Here is a 23,062-nt window from a genome sequence, read left to right on the forward strand (position 1 = left end):
TTGAAATTGAATTGAGAGAGAAAGAGAGCGAGAGAGAGAGAGAGAGAGAGGGGGGGGGGGGTGGGAGAGAGCGAGAGAGAGACACAGAGAGAGACAGAGACAGAGAGACAGAGACAGACAGAGAGACAGAGAGAGACAAAGAGAGACAGAGAGACACAGAGAGAGACAGAGACAGACAGAGAGACAGACAGAGAGAGACAGAGAGACAGAGAGAGAGACAGAGACAGAGAGAGAGAGAGGGAGAGAGGGAGAGGGAGAGAGGGAGACAGAGACAGAGAGACAGAGGGAGACAGAGAGGGAGAGAGAGACAGAGAGGGAGAGGGAGGGAGTAAGTGTCTGGTCTTCTATTAATTACGCTCACCTGTCTGCGCTCTCCTTAATCTCTCTCGCCCTCCTTTTTCACTCCCTTTCCGATCTCTCAACAATACAATCACTCTCTACTCCACCTCTCTTTCTCTCTCCTTCAGTTGTTCCTTCTTTCTTTTCAAGCGGCCTCATTTCCTTTCTTCTTGACATATGGTTTATTCTTTCTCTGCTTCAATTTCTTCTCTCTCGCTCTCCTTCTCCCTCCTCTCCTCCATCACTATAGGAGTTAGTACAGCCCCCTAGGCTCTTCCTCTGTGTCAGCCCCGTAATTAGAACTTTTTTATTAGAAACTAAAATGAATAAAAAATTGCTTACGGCTTCCCCCCCCCTCCCCCCTCCCAAAAGGTTAAGCTGATTATATTAAATTAATTCAGAAGTTTGAAAGTTTGGAGTGACACACCATCAAGCTATGGTGATACTATTCATAGATGTTGAGGAAGGGACAGTCCTAACTGGAGATCTGCATGTGTAACTCAAATTCATGCAAAAGATCCCCCACTGGCATTGATGCATTATTTACGCTAAATTCTGAGTGTATCTCAAGTTCAGGGCAAAGTTAACATGCTGATACATAGTGAAGCAACTCATTCAAAATGAACTAATGTGTGTGCTGTTTGTATGAGTGTGTTTGCGTGCTCTGTGTGTGTACCTTGTCTCCCTGTCCCAGTTGTTCAGTCTTGACGTCGCTGAGTGTTCTACACACACACACACACACACACACACACACACACACACACACACACACACACACACACACACACACACACACACACACACACACACACACACACACACACACACACACACACACACACACACACACGAAGAAAATCACAAAGATACTTTTTTTTTCTCTCGAAAAGACAGAGAGAAAAAACAGAGAGAGAGGGAATACAAAGTGCAAGAAAGACAGAAAAATAAAGAGAGTGAGAAACAGAGAGAGGGAGAGAGAGAGACAGAGAGAAACAGAAAGACAGAGAAAAGAGAGAGAGAGAAGCAGAGAGAAACAGAGAGAGAGAGAGAAGCAGAGAGAAAGAGAGAAACAGAGAGAGACAGAGAGAAACAGAGAGAGAGAGAAACAGAGAGAGAGAGAGGGAGAGATCTCTACTTCACGTGCTTTGGTATTGTTGACATTTGTTTCCCATGCCAATAAACCTCCTTGAATTGAATTTGAATTTAATTAAATTGAGAGAGAAAGAGAAGGGGACCCTCGCTATTGGGGCGGCAGGGTAGCCTAGTGGTTAGAGCGTTGGACTAGTAACCGAAAGGTTGCAAGTTCTAATCCCTGAGCTGACAAGGTACAAATCTGTCGTTCTGCCCCTGAACAGGCAGTTAACCCACTGTTCCTAGGCCGTCATTGAAAATAAGAATTTGTTCTTAACTGACTTGCCTAGTTAAATAAAGGTAAAAAAATAAATATAAAAAAAATAAATAAATTGTCACTCTACTGCTGCTGTTGAATTATTTGTTATATTTATTTTAAACATTTTTACTTAACACTTAAAGCATTGTTAGTTAAAGGCTTGTAAGTAAGCATTTCACTGTAAGGTCTACACCTGTTGTATTCGGCAAATGTGATACATACAATTAGATTTGATTTGAGAGAGAGAGGAACAGAGAGAGATCAGAGCGAGAGGGAGATAGAGAGAGAGAGGGAGAAAGAGAAGGAGAGAGAAACAGAAAGAGAGAGACAAACAGAGAGGAGAGAGGGATAATTGGGGTAAATGAGAAACATAAACGGAGCGTGTTGAGGACATATCTAATGATCCCTGAACAGCAAAGTAATTACAACACATCAATAACACTCCTTCCTGTGTGTGTGTGTGTGTGTGTGTGTGTGTGTCTGTGTGAGTGTGTGAGTGTGTGTGAGTGTGTCTGTGTGTGTGTGTGAGTGTGTGTCTGTGTGTGTGTGTGTGTGTGTGTGTGTGTGAGAGTGTGTGAGTGTGTGAGTGTGTGAGTGTGTGTGAGTGTGTCTGTGTGTGTGTGTGAGTGTGTGTCTGTGTGTGTGTGTGTGTGTGTGTCTGTGTCTGTGTGTGTGTGTGTGTGTGTGTGTGTGTGTGTGTGTGTGTGTGTGTGTGTGTGTGTGTGTGTGTGTGTGTGAGTGTGTGTGTGAGTGTGTCTGTGTGTGTGTGTGAGTGTGTGTCTCTGTGTGTGTGTGTGTGTGTGTCTGTGTGTGTGTGTGTGTGTCTGTGTGTGTGTGTGTGTCTGTGTGTGTGTGTGTCTGTGTGTGTGTGTGAGTGTGTGAGTGTGTGTGTGTGTGAGTGTGTGTCTGTGTGTGTGTGTGTGTGTGAGTGTGTGTGTGAGTGTGTGTGTGTGTGTGTGAGTGTGTGTGTGTGTGTGTGTGTGTGTGTGTGAGTGTGTGTGTGTGTGTGTGTGTCTGTGTGTGTGTGTGTGAGTGTGTGTGTGTGTGTGTCTGTGTGTATGTGTGAGTGTGTGAGTGTGTGTGTGTGTGTCTGTGAGTGTGTGTGTGTGTGTGTCTGTGTGTGTGTGTGTGTGTGTCTGTGTGTGAGTGTGTGTGTGTGTGAGTGTGTGAGTGTGTGTGTGTGTGTGTCTGTGTGTGAGTGTGTGTGTGTGTGTGAGTGTGTGTCTGTGTGTGTGTGTGTGTGTGTCTGTGAGTGTGTGAGTGTGTGTCTGTGTGTGTGTGTGTGAGTGTGTGAGTGTGTGTGTGTGTGAGTGTGTGTCTGTGTGTGTGTGTATGTGTGAGTGTGTGAGTGAGTGTGTGTGTCTGTGTGTGTGTGAGTGTGTGTGTGTGTGTGTGTGTGTGTGTGTGTGTGTGTGTGTGTGTGTGTGTGTGTGTGTGTGTGTGTCTGTGTGTGTGTGTGTGTATATGTGCATGATTGGACAAAGGCGCTGGAGGGGATGGCTGACGCTTTACGGGCACCTAACCAATTGTGCTATTTTTTTCTGATTGTTTGTAACCTATTTTGTACACATTGTTTCTGCTACCATCTCTTATGACTGAAAGTAGCTTCTGGACATCAGCGGGACAACTTCCGGTGAAACTGGAGGGTGCGCAATTCAAATAAATAATCATAATATTACGGATTTTAAACATTTAGGTACATATAAGTGTCTTATATTGGCTGAAAGCGTAAATTCTTGCTAATCTAACTGCACTGTTCGATTTACAGTAGCTATTGCAGCGAAAACATGCCAGGCGATTGTTTGAGGACGGCTCCCCACATCAAAATGTTTTCCCACCGGCACAGGTTTCATACATTCACATATAAAGATTAAATATTCACTTACTTTTTGAAAATCTTCCCTAAGAAGTTACAAACTGTAATATCTTATGTTTTACAGAGTCGTGGCTGAACGACGACACAGATAATATACAGTTGGCTGGGTTCTCTGTGCATCGGCAGGACAGGACAGCTACGTCTGGTAACACAAGTGGTGGTGGTGTGTGTCTATTTGTCAATAACAGCTGGTGCACAATGTCTAATATTACAGTTTTTTACAATCACTGGCACTAATTTCAGAACCTTGATGATGTCGTTTTTCAAAACTATAGACACAAAACTCACAACCAATGATCAAAATGCTAATTTTTTAAAACTCAAACACTTTTTCCAATCGCTTGGGTACAGTACACATGAAGCTAAGATCATTTGTTCATTTGTTTAAATCATCTGTGCAAAATGACACAACTTAACATCAAAGTATTACCATTTCAAAATGCAATTCCCACATTACATCTGAGATGACTGTCTATTCATTTCAACTGCTCAAAATGATAAGTAACTGTTGCATTACTCTTAATGCATAGTTTTATGGAAACTGACAAACAATATTCCATGTTTAGATCATGAAAGTTTCAGGATTATGAGATCCATTGACCCCAATTACCATGGAACATGAAACAATTGCACTACACTATCTATGGATGTAATATTTCATGATCATTCTTTATCAGACACTGTTTCTATGGTCCCATGTATCACTTTTACAGACCATGTTTTCAGATATGACGTTACTGTACACTCTAGTACTGGGTAGGACCCCCTTTTGCCTCCACAACAGCCTGAATTATTCACGGTGTTGTACGTTAAGAGATTTTGGTATTTGGTATTTTATTAGGATCCCCATTAACTGTTGCAAAAGCAGCAGCTACTCTTCCTGGGGTTCCACACAAAACATGAAACATAATACAGTGACATAATACAGAACATCATTAGACAAGAACAGCTCAAGGACAAAACTACATACATTTTTAAAAAGTCACACATACCTACATATCAATAGATACACACAAACTATCTAGGTCAAATAGAGGAGAGGCGTTGTGCCACGAGGTGTTGCTTTATCTGTTTTTGAAACCAGGTTTGCTGTTTATTTGAGCAATATGAGATGGAAGGAAGTTCCATGCAATAAGGGCTCTATATAATACTGTACGTTTTCTTGAATTTGTTCTGGATTTGGGGACTGTGAAAATACCCCTGGTGGCATGTCTGGTGGGATAAGTGTGTGTGTCAGAGCTGTGTGTAAATTGAATATGCAAACTATTTAGGATTTTCAAACCAAATTCAACCCTCTGATTACAATTAAGAGCAAAACGTGACGCTTTGTTCTGGGCCAGCTGCAGCTTAACTAGGTCTTTCCTTGCAGCACTGGACCACACGACTGGACAATAATCAAGATGAGACAAAACTAGAGCCTGCAGAACTTGCTTTTTGGAGTGTGGTGTCAAAAAAGTAGAGCATCTCTTTATTAAGGGTATCTATTATTAAGGCTAGCTATCTATTTATTAAGGCTCACGCTTCGAACACACCGACTGCGTTGCGCGTTTCGATACACCAGAAGTACATTCATTTCCAATGGAACGCTGTGTTTGCCTTGAAGCATTGCTTTGCGGAGGCAGTTACAGTGTGTTCTGTGTGGTTCAAATTGTATGCGTAGACTTACTTGACAGAAAGTATCAAAATGTGAATGTTTAATTTTTGTTGCACACATCTAGTAAAAAAATGTGAGATTACATAATAAAAACAGTTTGACTGAAGAATTTCTTTACATTTTTTATTCATTTATTTGCCAAGTATATTATTTATTCGATGACATCCACAAATTAATTGTGAGAGCCTATAATATAATTTCCCTCAAATGCAGTTATGGAGCGAAATGCAATAATAAATAGTCAAGATAGCAGAGTAGGCTCTTTCAACAATGAGACCAACGTTGAGGAAGGTGGTCTTGATCGCGCTGTTGGGCCGGGACCAGCCCCGCCGAAAGCGCAGGTCTGTGTGGGTCCAGAGATGGTTCAAGTCCCGAAAGCAGGCAGGGAAGTTCCCCTGTCTCATTCAAGAGCTTCGAATGTTTGGAGAGGAATTCCGAAGTTACTTTCGTCTGGACCGAAGCCAGTTCGATCACCTGCTCCAGATGGTTGGAGCCAGGATCACCCGGATGGATACCAACTACCGGGAGTCCATCAGCCCAGTTGAACGCCTGGCGATTTGTCTCCGGTAAGCTACATTCTAGTACATTTTTAAAGCCTTTGATACCATAATTGATTGATACATTGTTTTTAGGTGCAACCTAGCTAGCTAAAGGGCTCTCTAGTTAATAGTCCCCATTTGATATCAGATGTTATTTTACAGAATGTTCATAACTTTTCCCAAAGTTGGTTTATAATCCTTTTTTAATTATGCAATGTTACCAAATGAAAATAAAGTTGTTAGGCTAGTCTTCTCCATGACCCATTGTTGTTCAAGACAGTTACAGTCATTCATTACATTCTTATTGGACTCACATACACTCTTAGAGAAAAAGGTTCCAAAAGTGTCCTTCTGCTTTCCCCATAGGATAACCTTTTTGGTTCCATGTATAACCCTTTGGGGAAAATGTTATACATGGAACCCAATAGGGTTCTACATGGAACCAAAAGGGGTACTACCTGGAACCAAAAGGGATCTCCTATGGGGACAGCCGGAGAACCCATTTAAGTAGATATTCTTTCTAAGAGTAGACTTGGCCTGGGCTACAGTTTATTGATATAGTCATAGACTGAATTGTGGTGTTTCAAGGCATTGTTAATGATGGTTGATGAGTATTACAATATAATTAGTAGAGCAAAATAAACTGTAATGAGGTAGATATATGAGTAGATATAATATGTGGGTGGAATTCAAGTTACACGCAATATTGATAATTATATTTTAGATTCTTGGCGACAGGGGACTCCTACAGGACCATTGGATTCAGCTTCCGAGTTGGACGGTCCACGGTGGCAGGCATTGTCCCCTCTGTGGCACAAGCCATTTGGGACTGTCTGGTTGGTGAATACGTGCCTGTCCCCAAGGAGGAAGACTGGAGGGCCACTGCTGCCGAGTTCCTGGAGAGGTGGAATTTCCCCAACTGTCTTGGCTCCATTGACGGGAAACATGTAGTAATCCAGGCTCCACCGTGCTCAGGTTCGCAATTCTACAACTACAAGGGTACATATTCAGTTGTACTCTTGGCTGTAGTAGATGCCATCTACTGTTTCCGTGTTGTCGATGTTGGTGCTTACGGCAAGGGAAGTGATGGCGGGACCCTCCGGGACTCTGCCTTTGGCCAGGCACTTCAGGATGGCACCCTGGATATTCCAACACCTGCATCACTCCCTGGGGCTGAAGACCTGGGACCTGTTCCCCACGTCTTCGTCGGCGATGAGGCCTTCCCTTTAAGACCCAACCTCATGAGGCCCTACGCTGGACGCCAGCTGCCATTGCCTGTAAGGATCTTTAACAAACGACTGTCCAGGGCAAGGTTAGTTGTTGAATGCGCCTTTGGGATTCTGGCAGCCCGATGGAGAATGTATTGGCGAGTGCTTGGTCTCAGCCCCTCAAATGTTGATGCCTGCGTGAAGGTCACATGTGTTCTCCATAACTACCTGTGGAGGTCATTCCAGGAGCCGCTCCGGATGGAGATGGGCACACCAAATGGTCACCTTCCTGATGGCACCAGGACAGGCACTCCAGGTGAGGGAGAAGCTGACCACCTACTTCTCATCGCCAGCAGGTGAAGTTCCATGGTAGTATGCCGTGGAGTGAAACGTCTCTTTTAAGAGCCCCATAACACAAAGGTTATTTTAACTTCTTGACGCTAGGGGTCAGATAATTTTTTTATTTTTTAATAACGTTCCCAAGGTATACGGACTATTTCTCAGGTCCAGATCGTAGAATATGCATTTTACAGATAAGGATAGAAAACACTCCAAAGTTTCCAAAACTGTCAAAATATTGTCTGTGAGTATAACAAAACTTATTTTGCAGGCAAAAACCTTAGGAAATCTAACCCGGAAGTTATTTTATTTTAAATCTGTGTTTCCTTTCCCGTCTTTCTTCCATTTAAAGGGGTATAAACCAGATTCCTTTTCCAATGGCTTCCTCAGGCTGTGACCAGGCTTTAGACACAGTTTCAGGCTTTTATTTTGAAAAATTAGCGAGATTTTTCAAAACTAGTCAGGCGTCCTTTGATTAGTTCCTGCGCGCGAGAGGGGTAGCTCTCCATTTTCTTTCTCTCTTTTATTGAATAGGTTACGGTCGAAATATGATCGATTATGTATGTTAAAAACAACCTGAGGATTGATTATAAAAAACATTTGACATGTTTCTATGAACATTACGGATACTTTTTGGAATTTTTGTCAAACGGAACGAGGCTGTGGTTTTCTGAACATAACGCGCAACCCAAATGGCGTTTTTTTGTTATAAAAGTAATATTTATCGAACAAAAATAAAATTGATTGTGTAACTGGGAGTCACGTGAGTGCAAACATCCGAAGATTATCAAAGGTAAGCGATTAATTTTATTGCTTTTCTGACTTTCATGACCATGCTAATTTGGGGCTAGCTGTTCTAGCATTGACTGATACACACAAAAGCTTGGATTGCTTTCGCTGTAAAGCATATTTTCAAAATCTGACACAATAGGTGGATTAACAACAAGCTAAGCTGTGTTTTGGTATATTTCACTTGTGATATTTTGCTCCCTGCAATTCAGCGAATGTTTAGGAAAATGATCCCGCTAAAGGGATCCGTAGCGCAGAGAGGTTAACCCCTTCCCTCTCCCATTACGTCAGTATTATACACACCTGGCATGGTAAGCGTCAGGTGAGCGGGAGCACTAATTAAGGTTATACGACATACAGTTAGTATGATTGTCACGCGGGACTAGGTGGGTGCAGGAATCAGGCGCAGAGAGAGTTCCACTGGGGGTATAGTGCTCTTTAATAAGGCACAAACAAAATATAAGCCCAACAAATACAGGGTGCGGACATATAACGTGACAACCCAAAAACCACAGGGTGTCAAGTGAAAGAAAGAAAATACACCTCAGCCTACAATGCACACACGTAACAAAATAAGACAATCCCGCACAAAAGGGCGGGTCTACCTACTAAATATAGGGAAGCTCATTAACCGAAAACAACAGAAACACAGGTGAAACTAATAAGACAAAACAAACAGACAAACGAAAAAGGGATCGGTGGCGGCTAGTAGGACGGTGACGACGACCGCCGAGCACCGCCCGAACAGGCAGGGGAGCCAACTTCGGCGGAAGTCGTGACAATGATAACAAAGGGAACGGGTAACCTAGGGTCCACACAAATAGTACAGTTTACCACCATGTTCACTGGCCTAACAAAATACAGGTGGAAAAAAAACGAATTAGGAAGAGAATGTGTTTTTACTTTCATCTTCTCTTAGATCAGCAAAGGTGTAGGGAAGAAATAAGCAGATTAAGTCTAAATGAGATATTAATTAACAACTGAAACAACTGACTATGAAAACATTATATTAAAGTATTAAAGTACAGGAAAGAACATGAGAGGTATGTGTGTTGTAAAATTTAAAAAAAAATAAAACTATTGAAAGAGGTGTGTGCATGTAATTTTGTGTTTTTTTAAATGAATGTGTAGCCTGTAATCTGTAAGAGAACAGAAAGAGCATGTGTTTACGAAACCCTTTGGTCCGACAGTCTAGGGGGGATGGTAACGATACCCGTAACATACCTCACGCAAATTATAATAGTGTAAACGTAACAGTGAGAACAAATAACCACGACAACTTAAATCTACCGTCAAACTCTCAGGGTTTATTAGTTTATTAGTCAGGGGTACCAGGACAGGTCGCCCATGGGCATACACTACCCGTAGGTAAACTTTGTTAAATACACTAGTTAAATACACCCCCCCCCCCCCCCCCATTACCGTGTATTTAACTAGTGTATTTAACAAAGTTTACCTACGGGTAGTGTATGCCCATGGGCGACCTGTCTTGGTACCCCTGACGTGTGTGAAAAGAAAGGTAGAATGAGGGAGGTAAAAACAATCAGACAACTCCTCTTCCTGTCCTTCCTGTCCTTCCTCTCCTCTTCCTGTCCTTCCTGTGAGCTGGTCGGCTAAATTGACTCTATTTCTGAAAGGGAAGAGAAAAACAACACATACAAACTTAACTAAATACTGCTTGTATAGTGTAGTTAGTGGCATAAATATAGGAACATTGTGGTAAAGTTGGTAATACTTGCTGTTTACTCATGGAATTTGTATTTCAGATCAAAAGATGAATATGACAGGCAAACTGTTTTAGGATATTTTCTAACCCAGAAACAACAGCTATACATTTGCCTCATATTAATACTTTGATCTGAAATACCAATTAACCTACATGACTATACTGTAAAAATGACCTACTTTACTTCACTGTCGCACACTTATGACACTACCTGTGATGTGGAGAAAAAAAAACGTACCATTGAACTCGGCTTCGAAAAGCAGCTGATACATTTCAACCTTGACTGCTGCTTTTCTTTGCTGAGGCAGCCTCTTCAGTGTTGGCACCAGGCTCATGGCAAAGAGGGTCTCTTCATCCTCCTTCCTGTGAGCATCAGGTTGGGCTGCATCCCTCTCCACGGCTTGGAGGAGCCTCTGCTGAAATGAGTTGAGTGGATCTGGGGGCTGGTACCTCCGATGACGCCTGGTGTGACGTTGTTCCTCTTCGTTTCTCTCCACGGCCACATCCTGTTCAACGAGGTCCTCAGTGGTGAGGTTCATAATAATCTCAGGTGGTCCGGGATCCAGAGGTGCTTCCTCCATTTCATCATCTTCCATGGCTGCACCGGTGGTGGTCATACTCGTGGATGATGTAGACGTTGTAGAGGGTCTCGTTGCACTGGTTGAGGCGATGGTCGCACTTGTAGGTGATGTTGAGGGTCTTGATGCACCGGTGGCGACAACACTTGTGGATGACGTAGTAGAGGGTCTGGCTGTAAAACTGCCACTCGTTGCCCTAGACACAATACATGGATCCAGAAAATAAATAATGTGTTAGAAGCACCAAGGCTGCTGGCCTGAAACTGCTGACCCAGACCTCTTCTTCTCTTTCTCTGCCCTTCTCTCTCTCTGATACCTGTCCCTGAGTCCTCTCCACTTCCTCCTACAGTCTTCTTCTACATAGACATGAACATGATAAGCCAAACCATTACCTAGCATAACTATAGCTAACGCTAACTAGCCACATCTAGCACAAGCTCACTACTAAACTGACCTGGCAATCCTACTATCGTGGACACTTGTCTCCAAGCAGCATTTTGTGTGTTTATGTCCCTGTAGCTGTCAGCAGTTGTGTCAAAAAGACACGGTTTTGAGGATACTGCGAAAATGATTCTCTCCTCCATGTGTCCAACCGCATGTGACCAGTTGCAAAAGGTACCTGCATCAGTTGAGTTGCCTAGCTGCGCAAAATGTTATGCAGCAGTGATGCAATGACGCAGTCGGTGTGTTCGAAGCGTCAGCCCATCTTTGCAACCATTGAATCTAAATGTTTTGACCATGACAGTTTACAATCTAAGGTAACACCAAGTAATTTAGTCTGGTCAACTTGTTCAACAGCAACACCATGATTTACCAGATTCAGCTGAGGTCTAGCACTTAACCTTTCCAGGGTCGGTGCAGTGTCCTGAATTTCCGCCTGTCTGACGTGCCCAACGTAAACTGCCTGTTACTCAGGCCCAGATGCTAGGATATGCATATAATTGGTAGAATTGGATAGAAAACACTCAGAAGTTTCTAAAACTGTTAAAATAATGTCTGTGAGTATAACATAACTGATATAGCAGGCAAAAACCAGAGGGAAATTGATCCGGAATTATTTTTTTTGAGCTTGGAATGACTTCCAATGCAATGCTATTGAAATATCTAATCTCCGCCTCCCAGATTGCAGTTCCTATGGCTTCCACTAGATGTCAACAGTCTTTATACAAGGTTTTACGCTTGTTTTTTTTTAAAATGAAGAAGTATTTGTAGCTGTTCCAAGTTGAGCGCTAGGGCAAAAGTAGTCTTTTTGCGCACGTGAACGTGGCTGCGCTCTTCATTCTTTTCCTTTGCTATTGAACATACTATTCTCCTTCTGAAATATTATTGTTTATTTAGATATTAGACAAACTGAGGATTAATAAAAAACATTGTTTGACTCGTTTGGACGAACTTTGCTGGTAACTTTTTGGAATCCTTTGGATGCATGTTGAAGGACTGAATTATTGAATTCAATGGCGCCAACTAAACAGCGTTTCTGAGATATAAAGAAGGACTTTATCGAACAAAACAACCATTCATTGTGTAGCTGGGACCCTTGGGATTGCAACCAGAAGAAGATCTTCAAAAGTAAGTGATTTATTTTATCGCTATTCATGATTTTGTATCGCCAGTGCTGGTTTGAAAGATATGTGGGGCACTGTCCTCAGACAATCAAATGCTATGCTTTCGCCGTAAAGCCTTTTTGAAATTTGACAACACAGTTAGATTACCAAGATTCTAAGCTAGAGAATCATATATGACACTTGTATTTTCATGAATGTTAAATATTAGGATTTTGTATTTTGGGTGCTCCGATTTCACTGGATGTTGTCGAATTTGATCCCACTAGCGGGATCTTTGCGCTAAGAGGTGTGATTTGTACCTAGTAATTTGTACCTAATACAATGCTCTTAGTTTTAGAGATGTTCAGGACCAGTTTATTACTGGCCACCCATTCCAAAACAGACTGCAACTCTTTGTTAAGGGTTTCAGTGACTTCATTAGCTTTGGTTTCTGCTGCTTTGTTTAAAACCTGTTTGGGGTAGGGGGCAGCATTTTCACTTTGGATGAATTGCGTGCCCAAACTGAACTTTCTCCTACTCTGTCCCAGATGGCAATACATGCATATTATTATTACTATTGGATAGAAAACACTCTGAAGTTTCTAAAACTGTTTGAATTATGTCTGTGAGTATAACAGAACTCATTTGGCAGACAAAAACCTGAGAAGAAATCCAAACAGGAAGTGAGAAATCAATTTTCAAAACAGTGCCAATTGAAATCCCTGTTAGTTATGGATGTGCAAACACTTCCTAGGGCTTCCACTAGATGTCACCGTCTTTAGATTCTGGTGTTAGGATTCTACTATAAAGGAGGGGCTCATAGGAGCTATTTTACTGAGTGGTCTGCAGAAATCCTCGGTCTCATTATTCACGGTCACGAGAGAGTATGCTCTCGTTCCAATGCTTTACTTCAGACAATGAAATTCTCCGATTGGAACCTTATTGATGATTAATGTTAAAAACATCCTAAATATGGATTGCATACATCATTTGACTTGTTTCTATGACCTGTAACGGAACTTTTTGAGTTTTTGTCTGGAGGGATTGCTCGTGCGTCATGAAGATGGATTACTGTGCTGAACATGCTAACAACAAGTGGCTAAATGATGAGCTTTATGGAACTTTATGGAACAAATCAGTCATTTATTGTCGAACTGGGATTCCTGGGAGTGCCTTCTGATGAAGTTATTCGAAGGTAAGTGAATATTTATAGTGTTTTTGTAGCTTCTGTTGACGCCAAAATGGCGGCTATTTCTTTGGCTATTTAGGGTTCTGAGCGCCGTTCTCAGATTATTAAGTTATTTTTTTTTAATCTGACACAGCGGTTGCATAGAGGATAAGTTTATCTTTAATTCTGTGAATAACACTTGCATCTTTTATCAATGTTTATTATGAGTATTTCTGCAAAATCACCGGATGTTTTGGAATCAAAACATTACTGCACATAACGCGACAATGTAAACTGAGATTTTTTTATATACATATGCACATTATCGAACAAAACACACAATACATGTATAACATGATGTCCTATGACTGTCATCTGATGAAGAGGTTAGTGATTCATTTTTATCTATATTTCTGCTTTTTCGAATTCCTATCGTTGGCTGAAAAAATGGCTGTGTGTGTTTGTGACTTGGCTCTGACCTAACATAATCATATGTTGTGCTTTCACTGTAAATCATTTTTGAAATCGGACACCATGGGTAGATTAACAAGATGTTTATCTTTCATTTGCTGTGTTGGACTTGTTAATGTGTGAAAGTTAAATATTTCAAAAAAATATCTTTGAATTTCGCGCGCTGCCTTTTCAGCGGAATGTTGTGGGTGTTCCGCTAGCGGAACCCCTGGGCGAGAAAGGTTAATGCCAGTGGCAGGTCATTGGTAAAAATAGAAAAGAGTAGAGGGCTTAGAGAGCTGCCCTATGGTACACCACACTTTACATGTTTGACATTAGAGAAGCTTCCATTAAAGAAAACCCTTTGAGTTCTATTAGATACATAGCTAATAGAGGTTGAAAAGCCATAGCTATTAAGTTTTTTCAACAACAGGTTATGGTCAATAATATCAAAGGCTGCACTGAAATCTAACAGTACTGCTCCCACAATCTTCTTATTATCAATTTATTTCAACCAATCATCAGTCATTTGTGTCAGTGCAGTACATGTTGAGTTGAGTGCCCTTCTCTATAAGCATGCTGAAAGTCTGTTGCTAATTTGTATTTGGTCAAACACAATTGTTTCCAACAGTTTGCTAAGAGCTGGCAGCAAGCTGATAGGTCTGCTATTAGAACCAGTAAAGGCCGCTTTACCACTTTTGGGTAGCGGAATAACTTTGGCTTCCCTCCAGGCCTGAGGACAGACTTTCCTCTTGGCTCAGATTAAACATTTGACAGATAGGAGTGGCAATAGAGTCAGCTACTATCCTCAGTAGCTTTCCATCAAAGTTGTCAATGCCAGGAGGTTTGTCATTATTGATCGTTACAAGAATTTTTTAATAATGTGAAATGTCAGATTAAAAGTACAGAGAATGATTTATTTCAGCTTTCATTTCTTTCATCACATTCTCAGTGGGTCAGAAGTTTACATACACTCAATTAGTAATTGGTAGCACTGCATTTAAATTGTTTAACTTGGGTCAAATGTTTCAGGTAGACTTCCACAAGCTTCCCACAATAATTTGGGTGAATTTTGTCCCATTCCTCCTGACAAAGCTGGTGTAACTGAGTCAGGTTTGTAGACCTCCTTGCTCACACACGCTTTTTCAGTTCTGCACACAAATGTTCTATAAGATTGAGGTCAGGGCTTTGATGGCCACTCCAATACCTTGACTTTGTTGTCCTTAAGCCATTTGCCATAACTTTGGAAGTATGCTTGGGGTCATTGCCCATTTGGAAGACCCATTGGTGACCAAGCTTTAACTTCCTGACTTATATATTGAGATGTTGCTTCAATATATCCACATCATTTTCCTTTCTCATGTAGCCATCTATTTTGTGAAGTGCACCAGTCCCTCCTGCAACAAAGCATCCCCACAACATGTTGCTGCCACCCCCCGTGCTTCGCGGTTGGGATGATGCTCTTTGGCTTGCAAGCTCCCCCTTTTTCCTCCAAACATAACGATGGTCATTATGGCCAAACAGTTCTATTTTTGTTTCATCAGACCAGAGGACATTTCTCCAAGAAGTACGATCTTTGTCCCCATAGGCAGGTGCAAACCGTAGTCTGGCTTTTTCATGGCAGTTTTGGAGCAGTGGCTTCTTCCTTGCTGAGCGGCCTATCAGGTTATGTCGATATAGGACTCGTTTTACTGTGAATATAGATACCTTTGTACCTGTTTCCTCCAGCATCTTCACAAGGTCCTTTGCTGTTGTTCTGGGATTGATTTGCACTTTTCGCACCAAAGTACGTTCATCTCTAGGAGACAGAACGTGTCTCCTTCCTGAATGGTATGATGGCTGCATGGTCCCATGGTATTTATACTTGCGTACTATTGCTTGTACAGATGAACATGGTACCTTCAGGCGTTTGGAAATTGCTCCCAAAGATGAACCAGACTTGTGGAGGTCTACAATTTGTTTTCTGAGGTATTGGCTGATTTATTATGATTTTCCCATGATGTCAAGCAAAGAGGCACTGAGTTTGAAGGTAGGCCTTGAAGTACATCCACAGATTAACCTCAAATTGACTCAAATGATGTTAATTAGCCTATCGGAAGCTTCTAAAGCTATGACATAATTTTCTGGAATTTTCTAAGCTGTTTAAAGGCACAGTCAACTTAGTGTATGTAAACTTCTGACCCACTGGAATTGTGATACAGTGAATTATAAGTGAAATAATCTGTCTGTAAACAATTTTTGAAAAAATTACTCGTGTCATGCACAAAGTAGATGTCTTAACCGACTTGCCAAAACTATAGTTTGTTAACAAGAAATGTGTGGATTGGTTGAAAAACAAGTTTTTATGACTCCACCCTAAGTGTATGTAAACTTTCGACTTCAACTGTATATACTCTCCATATTGAGTTGCAGGCAGCCACATGATTTGCCGTTCAAAGGAGCAGGCTATTTGTGTTAACACGCAGGTCTACCTAATAAAGTGGCTGGTGAGGGTATGTATGCAGGCCCTTGTAATTGCTTTTCCAATACTGCCAACTCGTTACTGGTGATTGATTTCACATTGTGGTACAAGTATATAGTGAAATGATTGGTATCCACCCACAACAACATAGCGATAACATGGAGCCGGCAGGTGATCCAGGTCACAATAGAGGTCAAGCAGTGGGAGGAGGAAGATGAGGAAGACTTGGTTGTCAAAGGAATGGCAGGGGACAAACACCCCTTCTGAGAGGTGGTCGTGGGCCTCGTTTGAAAGGTGTGGGGGAACGTGGTAGAGGACAAGACCACGGACCAAGACAGCGGCAGCAACAGCAAAGAGTGTCCAATGAAATCCGAGCAATAGTTGTAGACCATGTCGTAAATCATGACAATGACTGAGGCAGCTACTATGATTCAACCAAACCTCAGAAGATCAACTGTGGCCTCAATCATCAGAACTTTCCTCAATGAGAACCGGTAAGTCTTCAGCAAGCACTAAACATTAGGCTACTCTCAATTGTCAAATGACTGTATACTGCATGATATGGATTACAATTATCATAATCAAAATTAAGGTTATACGCACTACATGTTACACACATAGACAGTCAACCATGCAAATTGGTTATTATTTATTTGGACATCACACATTATAGTCTTACTCTTATACAGACATCGTACACACTCTCACTAAATCACATCCAATATCATACACATCAACCTACTCAGATTTACTACACATAATATCTTGTCTCAATTTTCTAATATGTGTGGCATTGGCTCACAGGCAAACAGTCAAGGGAATAACATAAATATTGCTAGAACCTATTTCTTGAATTTTAAATATCAGACATTTGAAAGCTCTAATTTTGACCTTCATAATACCTCTGATGGCAGTAACGTTACAAGCACTATTTATGGTCAGTTTAGACTGAGAATAGTATCTAGTTCTGGTAAGGGCCGAAAAAAGTATAAGTATATTTGTAACGGTTTAGCAGATTATAAAAAAAGAAGATCAGTCTGTACATGGCTAAAAGAAAAGGAATATAACATATACTGTTTACAGGAAACTCACTCTACATCCTTAGATGAATTTGAGTGGGAAAAGGAATGGTGTGGTGAAATAATTTTCTGTCATGGACAAAGGAATTCAAAAGATATGATGATATTATTTAACAAAAATGTGGATAGGAATGTGCAAATAGTCAGGAATGATTCTCAAGGAAGGTGGATCCTTTTGAATATAAAATAAGTTTGGCTCATTAATCTATATGGTCCAGATCAGGATGAAATCAGGATCCATACTTCTTCGAAAACATTTATACCAATTTATTGAACTTGATCAAATCATTATGGTAGGAGACTATAACACAGCGTTACGTACCTCAATGGACCGTAAAGGTAATCACTCTACAAACTATCATTACCGTGCCGTTAAAACCTCTTAATAAGGATCGGCCCCCTTTTTTCAATATTCATCTAGAATGACATACCCCAATCTACCTCAGGCCCCGAAGCAAGGATATGGATTTTCTTGGTACCATTTGAAATGAAATGAAGTTTGTGGAAATGTGAAAGAAATGTGTGTTCAGTTTCAAGATGCCTGTTTTGAAAAAATCCCCCAAAATTCTACATCATTGTAATCAAGAGTTCTCTTTCCAAAATGTATGGTTAGAGGGTGATGTCGCTGGATACTGACAAAAAACAGAAAGCCTGACCATAATTCTATCCTCCTGATTCCTGCTTTCAAGCAAAAACTAACTGCGTAAGATGGTGCCGAAGAAGAAGGCAGACGTTTTACGTGCCCCCAGCCGATTGTGTTTTTTTGTTTGTTTATTTGCGATGTTTTTTTATTTTTGTAATGTTGCCGCGACCGTCTCTTATGACCGAAAATAACTTCTAGACATCAGGACTGTGATTACTCACCAAGGACTAGCAGAATCCTTTTTTTCCTTTCATGACTCCGATGAGCCCGACGCAAAGGATATAGTGCATCCTCGGGAACAGGCCCGATCCCCGTGATCTGCGTGAAGAGGAGGTGGAGAAAGAGGGGCCGAAGGTCGGGGTGCCTTCTGAGAATTCGTAGGCGATCGAATAAACCCCCACTTCTCTCCATTCTGCTAGCAAACGTGCAATCTTTGGAGAATAAACTTGATGAGGTATGCGGAAGATTAAACTACTAACGGGACATTAAAAACTGTAACATCTTATGCTTCACGGAGTCGTGGCTGAACGATGATAATATCAACATACAGATGTTGGTTACACAATGTACCTGCAGGATAGAACAGCGGCGTCTGGTAAGACAAGGGGTGGCGGTCTATGTATTTTTGTAAACAACAGTTGGTGCACGATATCTAAGGAAGTCTCGAGCTATTGCTCGCCTGAGGTCTAATGATAAGCTGTAGACCACACTACCTACCTGAAAGAGTTTATCTGTATTCTTTGTAGCTGTTTACATACCACCACAGTCAGAGGCTGGCACTAAGCATTGAATGAGCTGTATTCCGCCATAAGCAAACAAGAAAACGCTCACCGAGAGACGGCGCTCCTAGTAGCTGGGGACCTTAATACAGGGAAACTTAAATCCATTTTACCAAATTTTTATCAGCATGTTAAATGTGCAACCAGAGGTGAAAAAACTCTGGACCACCTATACTCCACAAACAGAGACACATACAAAGCGCTCCCTCGCCCTTCATTTGGCAAATCTGACCATATAATTATCTTCCTGATTCCTGCTTACCAGAAAAAAATAAAACAGGAAGCACCAGTTACTAGATAAATTAAAAAAGTTGTCAGAGGAAGCATATGCTAAGCTACAGGACTGTTTTGCTAGCACAGACTGGAATATATTCCAGGATTCCTTCGATGGCATTGAGGAGTACACCACATCAGTCATTGGCTTTATCAATAAGTGCGTCGATGACGTCGTCACGACAGTGACAGTACGTACATACCCCAACCAGAAGCCATGGATTACAGGCAGCCTCCGCACTGAGCTAAAGGCTAGAGCTGCCGCTTTCAAGGAGTGGGACTCTAACCCGGAAGCTTATAAGAAATCACAATATGCCCTCCGATGAACCATCAAACAGGCAAAGTGTCAATACAGGATCGAGTCGTACTACACCGGCTCTGACGCTTGTCGGATGTGGCAGGGCCTGCAAACCATCACAGACTACAAAGGAAAACACAGCTGAGAGCTGCCCAGTGATACGAGCCTACCAGACGAGCTAAACTACTTTTATGCTCGCTTCGAGGCAAAAAACACTGAAACATGCATGAGAGCACCAGCTGTTCCGGAAGACTGTGTGATTTAGCTCTCCGCAGCCGATGTGAGTAAGACCTTTAAAAAGGTCAACATTCACAAGGCCTCAGGGCCAGACGGATTACCAGGTTGTGTACTGTGAGCATGCACTGACCAACTGGCAAGTGTCTTCACTGACATTTTCAACCTCTCGCTGTCCGAGTCTGTAATACCAACATGTTTTAACCCTCCTGCTGTGTTCTGGTCGAATTGGACGGACTTACAAGTTTTCTTTTTGAAAAATGTAGTTAATTTAATCTGATTGTCATAATGTTCCATGACTTTGTCCACACAAAATACATTTTGATGTTTTTCATTACATTTTGGGTGTTTTCTTTAACTTTTGTACACCTGTGGTGTTCCCGGTCAAAAATGACCGGTCATGTGAAATGAATGGGTGAGACTAAAATGAGTGTGTTCCAGAGTTCAGGCACATGCCCATTCATCAGATGGAAACAATTCCTCTACCCAGACCCCCACATGATTGTGTGTTTGAGCACACACACACACACACACACACACACACACACACACACACACACACACACACACACACACACACACACACACACACACACACACACACACACACACACACACACACACACACACACACAAACCTCACTCCCCTTCTTGGCTTCCATGGGAACCTTTCCCCCACGGGAACCACACCTGTTGGCATTCTCACAAACAATTGCAACATTGTTTCAACAATATATATATATAATATAACTTTTCTCACAGCTCTGGTATATAAAGCTTTTTTGAGGCCTTGCTCACAATTCATTCTGTGGCAGCACAATGTCCAAACGATATACTGTACGTGAGGCTCTTGATCATATCTTTGTTCATGACACTGGTGAGGAGGAGAGAGGCCAGGAAATTGACAGTGAAGATGCATTAGAGAAAGTAGTCTGTAATAAAAAGCACAATATGTTTCATCTGAGTATTTGTTATAGTGAAAATAATCCATACATGATGCCTTTTTTAAAATAAAAAACGAGTTGTATGAGCTCAGGTCAATGAGGCCTACAGGCCATAAATAGCAAATAGAAGTTCAAAACGTGTCATGTTCACAAGAACATAAGTTGATAAAAAGATCTACCACAACATTAGGTGATAATGTATGGATTATTATAGATTTAGTATCAGCTATAATGGGGCGGTCATTTTGGAGCGGAAACGCATAATGAATTAACATGAAAGGAGCACCACAGGAGGGTTTAAGCAGACCACCATAATCCCTGTGCCCAAGAACACTAAGGGAACCTGCCAAAATGACTACGACCCGTGGCATTCACGCCTGTAGCCATGAAGTGCTTTGAAAGGCTGGTCATGGCTCACATCAACACCACCATCCCTGAAACCCTGGACCCACTCCAAGTCGCATACCGCCCCAACAGATCCACAGATGACGCCATCTCAATCGCACTATTAATAGACTATTTACATTGACCCCCCCCCCCCCCCTTCCTTTGTTTTTACACTGCTGCTACTTGCTGTTTATTATCTTTGCATAGACACTTTACACCTACCTACATGTACAAATTACCTCGACTAACCTGTACCCCCGCACATTGACTCGGTACCGGTACCCCCTGTATATCCTGACTAACCTGTACCCCCCGCACATTGACCCGGTACCGGTACCCCCTGTATATCCTGACTAACCTGTACCCCCGCACATTGACTCGGTACCGGTACCCCCTGTATATATCCTGACTAACCTGTACCCCCGCACATTGACTCGGTACCGGTACCCCCTGTATATATCCTGACTAACCTGTACCCCCGCACATTGACTCGGTACCGGTACCCCCTGTATATCCTGACTAACCTGTACCCCCGCACATTGACCCGGTACCGGTACCCCCTGTATATATCCTGACTAACCTGTACCCCCGCACATTGACTCGGTACCGGTACCCCCTGTATATCCTGACTAACCTGTACCCCCGCACATTGACTCGGTACCGGTACCCCCTGTATATCCTGACTAACCTGTACCCCCGCACATTGACTCGGTACCGGTACCCCCTGTATATCCTGACTAACCTGTACCCCCGCACATTGACTCGGTACCTGTACCCCCTGTATATAGCCTCGTTAATGTTCTTTTATTGAGTTACTTTTTAATTGTATTTTTTACTTGGGTTTATTTTGTAAATATTTTCTTAAGTCTATTTCTTGAACTGCATTGTGGGTAAGGGCTACACCTGTTATATGCTACGCATGTGACAAATAACATGTTATTTGATCTGTGTGTAAATCTACCCATTTATCTGATAGCAAATCTATTGACATTTTAGTCATTTAGCAGACACTCCTATCCACAGCGACTTTCAGTAGTGAGTGGATACATTGTTTCATAATTCTTTCATACCGGTCCTCTGTGGGAATCGAACCCGGCAAACTCCATGCAACTGAACTACATGGGACCTGTTTGTCTACTCACCCATTTGTCAGTTATTCTGTCTATCCATCCACCCATCCACCCACCCATATCTTTATCCGTCTACCCACTTGTCAGTGTTATTGTACCCCAGTAACGCTGTATCTAATCAGTGACTCGAATATTCATTAAGTTTACATTCATTAAGAGTTATTTGTTACATTATGCAACAACTCAGCCTCGCCGTTAGGCACAAACAATCCCATAATGCACTGCATCGCCACGGGAACCCCGGCTGATGCACAACGCTCTTTGTGAAACACAATTAGACCGAAATAATCCTCTCTCTCTCTCTCTCTCTCTCTCTCTCTCTCTCTCTCTCTCTCTTCTGAGTACCAGTATTATGGGGCTCCCGAGTGGCACAGCATCTCATTGCTGTAGCATCACTACAGACCCTGGTTCAATCATGGGCTGTATCACAAACGGCTGTGATTGGGAGTTCCATAGGGCGGTGCACAATTGGCCCAGCGTCATCCGGGTTTGGCCGGTGTAGGCTGTCCTTGTAAATAAGAATTTGTTCTTAACTGACTTGCCTAGTGAAATAAAGTTTTTTTTTTTTTTAAAGTCAATCTTGTGACAGATGGGACTATAATACAGGAGTGTCAGTGTGTCTATTTTAGGTTTCCTAAGAATATGCGTGAGTGTGCAAGCATGTATCTTCATGAATATGTGTGCATCTCTATGAGCGTACGTGTCGTCACTCACCATCTCCTCAGCCTATGGGCCTCAGGTATGTCAGGGTTGACCATGAAAGCGGAGCTGAAGATCGCAGAGACAGACTGGTCTCCAAAGTCTGACAGGCGAGCTCTTTTAACAGCTACTATAGGCTGGACTGAACCATCAAACTTCTCTGCCTGGAGAGAGAGGAGAGAGAGGGGAGAGGAGAGAGAGAGGAGAGGAGAGGAGAGAGGAGAGGAGAGGAGAGAGAGGAGAGGAGAGAGAGAGGAGAGGAGAGAGAGAGGAGAGGAGAGAGAGAGGAGAGGAGAGGAGAGAGAGGAGAGAGAGAGGAGAGGAGAGGAGAGAGAGGAGAGAGAGAGGAGAGAGAGGGGAGAGGAGAGAGAGAGGAGAGGAGAGGAGAGAGGAGAGGAGAGGAGAGAGAGGAGAGAGAGGAGAGAGAGGAGAGGAGAGAGAGGAGAGGAGAGGAGAGAGAGGAGAGAGAGAGGAGAGAGAGGGGAGAGGAGAGAGAGAGGAGAGGAGAGGAGAGAGGAGAGGAGAGGAGAGAGAG

At 42.3% G+C, this 23,062-nt stretch overlaps 2 protein-coding genes across 2 annotated transcripts in view; one reads left to right on the forward strand and one right to left on the reverse strand.

Annotated features, from left to right (window-relative positions):
* Nucleotides 1–5,371: 5,371 nt before the first annotated feature.
* On the forward strand, nucleotides 5,372–7,366 carry LOC129863179 (uncharacterized). Its single transcript, XM_055935101.1, has 2 exons — nucleotides 5,372–5,825; nucleotides 6,523–7,366. Exons 1-2 carry the CDS (start codon nucleotides 5,530–5,532, stop codon nucleotides 7,364–7,366), a joined length of 1,140 nt encoding a protein of 379 aa, XP_055791076.1. The 5' UTR covers nucleotides 5,372–5,529.
* A 2,235-nt stretch (nucleotides 7,367–9,601) lies between these two features.
* The window catches only part of LOC129863180 (replication protein A 70 kDa DNA-binding subunit-like), a 31,857-nt gene continuing 18,396 nt past the window's right edge, over nucleotides 9,602–23,062 (reverse strand). Inside the window, exons 7-9 of the mRNA XM_055935102.1 lie at nucleotides 22,543–22,691; nucleotides 10,099–10,634; nucleotides 9,602–9,764 (exon numbers count right to left, since the gene is read on the reverse strand). Of these exons, the coding sequence (XP_055791077.1) occupies nucleotides 9,748–9,764; nucleotides 10,099–10,634; nucleotides 22,543–22,691 (702 nt within the window). The 3' untranslated portion in view covers nucleotides 9,602–9,747. The remainder of the gene's footprint in view (nucleotides 9,765–10,098; nucleotides 10,635–22,542; nucleotides 22,692–23,062) is intronic.

The sequence above is a fragment of the Salvelinus fontinalis genome, chromosome 10, assembly GCF_029448725.1.
Source record: "Salvelinus fontinalis isolate EN_2023a chromosome 10, ASM2944872v1, whole genome shotgun sequence".
Taxonomy (NCBI): domain Eukaryota; kingdom Metazoa; phylum Chordata; class Actinopteri; order Salmoniformes; family Salmonidae; genus Salvelinus; species Salvelinus fontinalis.